We start from the raw sequence: 10911 nt of genomic DNA on the forward strand, positions 1-10911 counted from the left end.
GGCTCTTACGACATCCGTGGGAAAGAGATGGAGTGGTCCTATTCTTTTGTAATGGTGCCGGGAACCACACGGCTTTAATTATTGATAATCAATATCTTAGACTAATGTGAACCTTAACAACTAACGGTGAAGGTATATATTTTTTTAATACTTGATAAAAAAAGTTAGGTTTATATTTAAATAAAAACCAAGCCAAATCTAAACCTTGGTGCCGTGTGGTTCCCGGCACTATTACAAAAAAGAATAGGACCACTCCATCTCTTTCCCATGGATGTCGTAAAAGGCGACTAAGGGATAGGCTTATAAACTTAGGATTCCTCTTTTAGGCGATGGGCTAGCAACCTGTCACTATTTGAATCTCGGTTCTATCATTAAGCCAAATAGCTGAACGTGGCCATTCAGTCTTTTCAAGACTGTTGGCTCTGTCTACCCCGCAAGGGATATAGACGTGACCATATGTATGTATGTATGTTAAATAAAAACACGTAGTCCAAACCGATACATGTATTAATATTTTATTTTTTATAATTCAAGTACTAAGTAAAGATGATAATAGTGTCACTTATCAATCTATTTTTTAAAATACTTATCTCCAACATTTGGTTTGAAGATAAAATTGAATCATAATGTACTACTCTGTCAAGAAAGTAGCAGGAAAAGATCAATAATACACAAACTGTAACAAACAGTTCATCCAAATTTATTTTATCACCTTCAAAATATGCTCCTTTAGAAACGATACACTTACGCCAACGAATAATCCAATCATCAAAACATTTTTTAAACGCTGTTTCCGGAATTGAGGTCAGTTCTCGCCGCGAATTCTCTTTTATGTCTTCTACCGATTGAAAACGGGTGCCACGAAGTGGTAATTTGAGTTTAGGAAACAGAAAAAAGTCGGCTGGAGCCATATCTGGTGAATATGGTGGTTGCTCGATGGTATTTGTTGAGTGTTTGGTTAAAAATTCGTTCACAATGATGGCCTTGTGCGAAGGTGCATTATCATGGTGCAAAATCCAAGAATTTTCTTTCCACAAATCTGGCCTTTTTCGTCGGATTTGCTCTCTTAAACGCCGCATAACACTCAAATAATATTCCTTATTTACCGTTTGACCTTCCGGCAAGAATTCCGAGTGCACAACACCGCGATAGTCAAAGAAAACAGTCAACATGACTTTGACTTTTGAACGACTTTGGCGTGGTTTTTTCGGTTTCGGTTCAGTTGGAAGGCGCCACTCCGAAGCTTGTTGACTAGTTTGCATGTCAAACTCGTAAACCCACGTCTCGTCACCAGTAACAATGCGTTTCATGAATGTTGGGTCGGAATTGACTCGTTCTAGCATGTCCTCAGCGACTCTCATGCGATTGAGTTTTTGAAAAAAATTCAGGTCTTTTGGGACTAGCCGAGCGGCAACATGTTTCATACCCAAATTATTAGTTAAAATGGTACGGATCGACTCGTGAGATACAGAAAGTTCGGTGGCTATCTCTCTCAAAGTTGAATGAGGATTTTCAGTCACTATTTCCTTCACTTTTGCGATGTTAACTTCAGTTGCAGACGTTGATGGCCTACCAGAGCGAGGCAAATCTTCCATCACATCTCGACCGCTTTTGAACGCTTTGTACCACTCATAAGCACGAGTTTTTGATAAAGTCGATTCACCGTAAGCCTTCTGTAACATTTTCAGTGACTCCGAACACGATATTCCATTGGCAATGCAAAATTTAAGACAAACTCTTTGTTCGATGTTTTTATCCATTATGAAATTAGCAATACACACTAGATATGATATAACTAAAAATAGCACTGTATTTAATGTAAACAACAGATGCAACTCAAACTCCGCGCCAAAATGGAAAACAGTTGTGCCAATCTAACAACAACAAAAAAAAAACAAAAATTTGAATTTGGAACCATAAATAAATAATCCATTCCCGATATTTTTCTGACTGAATGTTAGCAGAATATATAAATCCCAGATCCAGATACTTAAATGTAAAAAAATGTATATCTTAATTCAGTTGTGATCGAACCCGAGACCTCAAGTTACGGGTAGACTTGTTAACCACTATGTCACGAGGGTCATCATTGCATTCGAATACGATGACTACATAATTTGCTGTACAAGAATAATATTTTATATCAGGAATCGTGTGGTGCTGACAGATTAGAAAAACACCACTCAATATCTGCCTGCGGGCATTGTAAGAGGTGATTAAGGGGGAGGTCATCGGATGCTGTTCTTCTTGTATTAGACATTGTGGGTTGAACATAAAAAAGTCTTCAACCCTGGTCGTTGTCTTTGACAATGGGTAAACTATGTTAGTAACCATTAATCAGGGGTAGACAGAGCTAACAGATTTAAAAAGACTGAAAGGTCACATTTAACTGTAAGGGTTATGATAGAATAGAGATTCAAATAGTAGCAAGTTGATAGCTCATAATATACAAAAAGATTTCCAACTTTATTAGCCTAATTCTTTCCTAAAGCAAGTCATCATAGATAATATTGTTTGTTATGAATAGAAAATATTTTTATTGCATAAACTATTCAGCCGATTTATATAGGATATACATACATATGTATAATCACGCCCATATCTCTTTTGGGGTAGCCCACAATTTTTTCAAAATATAGATTATATAATTTATGAGAACGATGGAGACATAGGATTTATAATGATAACCATACCCCATTCAAAATCAATATTAATTAGATTAACACATTCAGTGCCATTGACACGCCTTGCGTGTTCGAGCTAATCTGTTTATACGCCAAGAACACGCCAGGCGTGTTTTGAATGTTTCGGTAATATTTTTTAACCTAAGCCATATTTTCTGTCTAAATTAATAGTGCATCATTTTTAAGGGATGAGCTATGACATATTGAAGCGGCGACCTTAACAACTATTTAAATTATACATGACAAAAAAAGGTTTCTTTGTAGTGCCGAGAACACGCTAGGCGTGTTTACTAACTGAAGCTACCTGTCGGTTCTCAAACTTTATGTAACTATTTTATGTAACTCACTAGATGGCCGCCATGATTATTTTTAAGCATATGGTATAAGTAGCAGATTATTTTTTTTCCATACGGCAAATAATTCTAATAATTAAAAAAAGTTGGTTGTAAATGTGGTCTATTGTTTAATTTGGTTATCGGTCGTTTCTTGTGTTGTTAGCTATTTGTACATAAAAAAAAACACGAGTTCTAACATAGGTTATAGAAGAAGAAGAAATACATTTATTGTGGGTAAAAACAAAAGATAAGAAGTCAATTTATTTCATTTGAATCTTTTTGAATATTATTTATACATGTGTAGTTCAATTAGATGAATATTTATTTCCTCATTAAAAACCATACAGTTACATGAGAAATTTAAAATTTGTTAAGTACTTAAGTAGCACAAATCTATCCAGTCACAAATTAAAGGTTGTGAATAGTCAAGTAGACTTGGCCAACCAACCAACATTACGATAATACGTGACTATATATAAATAATGTAAAAAAAAATTTTTAGTTTAATATTTGATTGAATTAACTTATATAAGATTGAAAATACGTTTAGAAAGGACACTCAATATAAGAGTAAAACAAATGTAATTATTTTTACAATTAACAATTCTAATGTTAGAGTTTACAGTAACCGCAAACTTTATTCATTTATGCGTGGGGATTTTAGTAAAACAAGTTTGAGAACCAAGTATTACTTAATGCCGTGTGGTTCCCGGCACCAATAAAAAAAAAAAAAGAATAGGACCACTCCATCTCTTTCCCATGGATGTCGTAAAAGGCGACTAAGGGATAGGCTTACAAACAAGGGATTCTTTTTTAGGCGACAGGCTAGCAACCTGTCACTATTTGAATCTCAATTCTATCATTAAGCCAAATAGCTGAACGTGGCCTTTCAGTCTTTTCAAGACTGTTGGCTCTGTCTACCCCGTAAGGGATATAGACGTGATGATATGTATGTATGTATGTATTACTTAATAATACAATTACTTACCATATAATCTATTTTTTGCCATAATTCCAAGTAATTAAACTCACAACACTATTGTAAACACCTTTGCTCTCGCTCAGAACAAGAAATACTAACCGGCAAACATTGCAAAACCCGAAACATAGCCGCCATTATCTGTGAGCATTTATTTTGAAGTATCACGTGTTGGTATTTTTAATAGTGTGTTTAATTAATTCTAAGAAGAAAAAAGTCGTCTGTATTGTGAAATACCAAATGTAAGTATTTTTAACAGACTTTAAAATAAGAAAGTTTCAGATGATTATTAATTATTTATATTTATTATTTTTGAAAAAATAATTAATAGTGTCTTTAATTAATTCTAATGATTGTTTTTCTTTTTCTTTTAATTGTTTGTCTATAAAATGTTTATTTAATTTATATTTTACAGAAAACAATGCCTAGATGTAAAAGAGGAGGAGATCTTGCCAGTTCTGCAACGAAACGGCGGAAACAAAAAGAACATCGAAGAAATGAAACGGAAGAAGAGCGCGAAGCACGTTTACAAAATCAACGAACCAGGATGAGAACTATGAGAAGCACAAAAAGTGAAGAAAGGAAAGAGAATGAAAGTGTAGAAGAATCGAGAATTTTAAAGATTATTTAACAAAGGAAGCATTCCACTACGACCCAACGAAATAATATTACAATCATAAACATGTTGTGATCGGAAAAATGAATAACATTTGCCAATTTTGCCACGCGAAAAAATTCAGTAAAGAAACACCAGGTCTCTGTTGCATGAATGGAAAAATTTGACTACCACCACTGGAAGCACCTCTGCAGCAATTTCTACATTACATGACCGGGGAAACACAAGAATCAAAACACTTTCTTCACAATATAAGATCATATAACTCCTGCTTCCAAATGACTTCTTTCGGAGTTACTTCGACCAACAGTAATAGAAATGAATTTGAATATGTATTTTTAATTCAGGGGCAAATTTATCACAAAATAGGATCGTTACTGTCAATGCCTAACGAAGACTATAAATTTCTGCAAGTATATTTCATCGGAAATGTAGAACAAGAAATTGATCAACGATGCACAAATTTTAATGGATTGAGTCGCGAAATAATCCGAAATGTACAGAAGATCTTACACAAAAACAATCAATTGATTTACATATTCAAAACAACATTAGACCGCATGATTTCTGATGACTATAAAATTGTAATTCGAGCCGATAAAAGACCACCTGGAGAGCACGAACGTAGATTTAATGCACCTCAGATAGATGAAGTTGCCATCGTAATTGTAGACAGTGAAAATACAAGCCGTGACATAATTGTACAACGAAGAGGAAAAGGACTACAACGCATTGCAGAGACACACCGTTCCTATGATGCTCTTCAATATCCATTAATATTTCTGCACGGAGAGGACGGATACCATTTCAATATAAAACAAGTGCATCCTGAAACAGGCATAGAAACAAACAAAAAAGTCACTTCCAAGGAGTTCTATGCTTACCGCTTAATGATCAGAGACAATGAAATATACAATCACATACTCAACACTCGCCGTTTATTTCAACAATTTCTGGTAGATATGTACGCAAAAATAGAAGCAGAATGGATGCTTTACATAAGACTGAATCAGGAGAAACTACGCACAGAAGAATACATCCATCTTCGAGACGCAATCATGAATGACGGCAATATTTATGATATTGGAACAATGGTAATATTACCTTCATCATACACAGGAAGTCCAAGACATATGCACGAATAAACTCAAGATGCCATGACTTACGTAAGAAAATATGGACGACCTGATCTCTTCATAACATTTACATGCAACTCATCATGGCCAAACATCAAAGAACAACTAAAATACGGACAAACCTCCATGGATCGACACGACATAATAGCCTGAGTTTTTCGACAAAAACAAAGAAGATTTATTGAAGTCATCACAAAATACCACATCTTTGGAACCGTTCGATGCTGGATGTATACAATTGAGTGGCAAAAACGAGGATTATCTCACTCACACAATCTCATATGGCTACACGATAAAATTTATCCCACGGATATTGACAAAATCATCCAAGCAGAATTTCCCGATCCACAAAAAGATCCGGAACTGTACAACATAGTAGTGAAAAACATGATTCACGGACCATGTGGATCATTAAACTTCAATGCACCATGCATGAGTGATGGAAAATGTATAAAAAAATATCCAAAACCATACTTGGATGATACAAAAACAGAAGAAGACGGCTATCCCAAATATAGAAGACGATCACCGAAAAACGGTGGCTTCACAGCAAAAATACGAATACAAGGCAAAGACGAACTGGTAATAGATAACCAATGGGTAGTACCATGTAACCCACTACTTTCAAAAATGTTCCAAGCTCACATAAACGTTGAATACTGCAATTCAGTAAAATCTATTAAATACATATGTAAGTACGTAAACAAAGGTAGTGATATGGCAGTATTTCAAATAGTCCAAAATAGCGAACAAAATAACAGAAATGATGAGATTCTCATGTACCAAATGGGAAGATACATCAACAGTAACGAAGCAGCATGGAGGATTTTTAGTTTTCCCATACATGAACGCGAACCAGTTGTGCAGCATCTAGCAGTACATTTGGAGAATGGACAAAGAGTTTACTTCACAAGAGAGTCGGCTAGAAAAATTGCAAGCGAACCACCTGAGAACACAACATTAACAGCTTTTTTCCAACTGTGCCAAACGGATTCATTCGCAAAGACATTACTGTATGTTGACGTCCCTATTTATTATACGTGGGACAAAACAAGGAAAATTTTTCAACGACGAAAACAAGGAATACCACAGGAGGGTCATCCAGAAATCATGAAAGCTGACACAATAGGTCGAGTATACACTGTACATCCAAACAATGCCGAATGTTTCTATCTCCGGATGTTGTTACACGAAATACGGGGACCTACAAGTTTCACAGATCTAAGGACTATTAACGGCTACCTATGCCAGACGTACAGAGAAGCATGTCAACGTCCTTAAGGAATGAATAATTTCTCGCTGTTATGATGGTGCTGAGCCTGCGATTCCGTAATCCGTCGGAAAAACATTTAATTGCCTGCTTTTCATCGAGTGGCGTTGCCTTCGGATTCGTCAGCTGGACAAACATTTCAGTGATTTCCTTCCCGAAATCGTCAACTGATAGGTTATTTTGTTTAAAAGTTTGTAACTTGCACTGAATAGCGGAGGCCGATTTTTTCAGTAATAAATGCAAATTTAAATCAGCAATAAAATCATCAAAACTGCTATATGTTTTGGATATTTTTAGTTTAGATGCTTGAGAAAGCCTGTTTTTTAATACAAAATATAATTTAATGTGGGAAGACTCCTCCAATTCAGACCTATAATATTCTATCCCATCTATCAACTGTCTTATACTGGATTCATCGTCAGAAGAAACTGGTAATAAGTGTAAAGCCGTTTTTAAATCGAACTTAGAGGTTCCTGCCATATTTGAAACTTCAGGTATTTCACAATCTTTTTCAGAACACAAGTCTAGTATTTGATCATATAAATTATTAAATTCACAACAAAGTTCCTCTATTTGGGTACATACACTACTCTCAAGTGTGCTTTTTAACTCAGAATATTTATTTAAAAATGTACTCTTCTACTAATTCGTCAGCCTCTTTTATCTTTGACACAATGATATGGCCTTTTCTACGACTTGGGCCTATTTTAATAAGATATTTTCTTATTTGTTGAAGGCTGGAATACAATAATCTTAAATTGTCTAATTCTGCCATAAGAAATATTTAAAAATATTACAATACATACCCTTAACTGCTTATATAACTATACCGTGATTATATATTATTTTTAGATATACGAGTAGATACATTACACACGCAATACACGAATACGCTCACTTTATTCACTGTTTCACCACTTTTATACCATCTCGTCTTCTTCTTTCTTTCCCGCTAGGCTACGTTTGTCAGCCAGTCTCGTCCTCTGCCGAAATAATGATCTTCTCACAGCATCTCGATTTAACTCATGGAGAATTAATCTCTTGTGGGATCTCCGATATATTTTGAAAATGCAGTAAATAAAAGTCAGGGCAGCTAGAGACAACAAAATGAGCAGTATAATATTCGTTGCGCTCATATGAAATGCCAATTGCCGAATATCTGCATTGTTTGCACCTGCTGCTGCATTTTGGGCAAGGATGACCTCTTCCTTAGTGTTTGTAGAGCCGATGATGAGGTAAATTAAAGAAAAATAAGTGAATAATTCGGCACAATTAGAACACCGCACGGGGATAGGCAAAGTCCACGAATACACATTTTGAATATAATGTTCACTTCCAGTCTCTATATGGTTAAAGGAATGTAAACACTGTCACGGTCGCCATGTGAGGTTCGGGTGTAGGGTGGCTAATTGATACATCGAGTGTTGAGTTAATACTGACATTTATTCAATAGCCTCGTTTTATAAATAGGTTACATACATAATCTTAGCTCCACTACACTGGGACCTAGAGGCAAAAACCCCCGCGTCGCTGTTCTTCTGGCGCGAGTAGGCCGCGGCTCAGGGTCACCGGTTGGCACCGACGGAGATCGCAGGACGCCGCAATGAGCTGTGTCAGCGCTCCTTAGAAGAGTGGTCCCAAAGGCTGGAGCAGCCGACTGCTGGGCGTAGAACCGTCGAGGCGGTCCGTCCGGTGTTGGGACAGTGGTTGGCGAGGCAGCACGGTAGCCTGACTTACCGTCTGACCCAGATGCTCTCCGGACATGGTTGTTTCGGAGGGTATCTGTGTCTGATCGGTCGGGAGCCGTCTGCTATCTGCCACCACTGTGACGGATGTGCTGACGAGGACGCCCAGCACACCTTGGAGGTTTGCCCAGCCTGGGACCAAGACCGCGCGGAGCTTCGCGCGGTCGTGGGGGACGACCTTTCTCTGCCGGCTGTCGTGAGACAGATGGTCGACAGCGAGAGGTCGTGGACAGCAGTGCAGACCTTTGCGGAGAGCGTCATGCTCCGCAAAGAGGCGGCGGAAAGGGTGAGAGAGGACACGTTCGACCTCCCCATACGCCGCCGGCGCACTGGGCGCAGGAGGCGGGCATACGCCCTGCACCTGCTGCCCCCACAATAAGGGCCGGTCGGGCGGCGGAAACGGGATTCCGCTGCCTGGCGAAACGGCCCTGGGTCGAAGGCGCGCTTGTGCCAGGCGCGCCCTCCCCTAGCGGGTAGAAGTGAAGGCCGACGGGTCACTTCCGCTGGCCGCTCCGTGGAGAGCGGCCGAGCCGAGGCCGCCGTGGAAGCGGCCGCCGCGTCAGGAATATGAGCGAGGGCAGTTCACACTCCTGGCAACGAAGCGATGGCACCGTGTGGTTTTAGTGGGTTCAAGCCCCACATAACCCGTAGCCGGCCGGGTAGACGAAGGTCTTTCCACACGTAAAAAAAAAAGATGGTTCGGTTATGTGGAGCGGATGAATGAAATGATGAAAAATGAAGATGGAGGGAAAGGTCGGAGTGGGAAGACCTTGAGAAGAAGAACGTATCTTGTTCAAATTAAGGACGTCCTACCCGAAACCGCCGAGTTTGCATGAAGAGAGTTATGAATGTGGATGAAGCGTATGTTTTTAAAACTCTTTAAATTTAAATATATTAAAAATAATATTTGTAGTATTTTAAGTTATAATTTAATGAAATTTTAATAAGTAATAATTAATTTACCTGCTGGCATATTGTTCTCATATGTAGCACTATGGAATCATTGCAAAAATCAATGGCACAAATGATGGAGCATTTCAACACAAAAATGGCGGATTTTCAAAAGGATTCACAAAAGGCCAGCCCCACTCCGACACTCAAAGCACTATCCACTGACTTTGTTGCTTTCAAGAACTTTGTTTCTACGATGATGAGGGAGTTTCAGCAACAGTTTGAGTTGTTGGCCCAGCAGCAGAATCGTCTGGAGATACAACAAGACCAGTTTGAGATGAGGGGATGCCAGAAAATCCTGCTATTGCATGGAGTGTCTGAGAGCCCGAAGGAGGATATTGTATCCATAATCTCTGGTTTGGCAGCAAATAAGCTAAAGCTTTCCAACTTCAGGGAAGATGATCTTTGCCGTTTCCATCGCCTAGGCAAGGCATCTCGACAAAAGCCAAGGCCTTTTCTTGTGGAATTTTGTACCCTTGCAATAAAGAACAAGTTTTGGGCTGCCAAAACGCAACTGAAGGGGACCGGTGTGACGATGTCTGAATTTCTCACTAAAGGGCGGCATGATACATTTATGGCGGCACGTGAAAACTTCGGCGTAAACAGGTGTTGGACTCGGGATGGCTATGTGTTTGTGGTCACTCCTGATGGGGTGAGGCATCATCTGAACTCCTGTGCAGAGGTAAAACATTTGAGCCTTTCATTTTCGAACGCTGAGACGGGTGGTGGTCTCGTCGCCGGTGCCATTTCTACCCCGAAAGCAACAGTGGTCGCCAAGAAGTGACTTTCCTAAGTTATTAGCTAGGTACCTAATTTATTTACTGTGCATAGTGTTCGTTGTGTATACTTTTTGTATAATAGCCCAATGTTAAATAGGCAACTATATTGTACCCACATTATTTTTATAACTTCAACTTAGGTACCTAACTCACAGCACTTTTTATTTTGTTTATTTCACACCGTATATACGTTTTGGCTTATTTGCTTATAAATATTTTTATTTATTCTTTTGCATTGACTTTGACAATGACATTTGATCATTGTCAGATGTACCATCACAATAAAAGTGTGAATGTGGCATTGGACATTACTTGTAATGCTTTTTTTCTTATTTTTTTTAATATTTTCGCTTACCCTACTCTAAAGGTTATGTTTTTCCCTTTATTTAAAATGCTGAATGCTGAATTGTCAAAGT

General features: G+C 38.2%; 1 protein-coding gene across 1 annotated transcript; it reads left to right on the top strand.

The window, feature by feature from the left end:
• The first annotated feature begins 8769 nt into the window (after positions 1–8769).
• Positions 8770–9144, top strand: LOC132904212 (uncharacterized). The gene has a single exon (XM_060954130.1). It carries the CDS (start codon positions 8770–8772, stop codon positions 9142–9144), a length of 375 nt encoding a protein of 124 aa, XP_060810113.1.
• Positions 9145–10911: the final 1767 nt, after the last annotated feature.

Source organism: Amyelois transitella, chromosome W (genome assembly GCF_032362555.1).
Source record: "Amyelois transitella isolate CPQ chromosome W, ilAmyTran1.1, whole genome shotgun sequence".
Taxonomy (NCBI): domain Eukaryota; kingdom Metazoa; phylum Arthropoda; class Insecta; order Lepidoptera; family Pyralidae; genus Amyelois; species Amyelois transitella.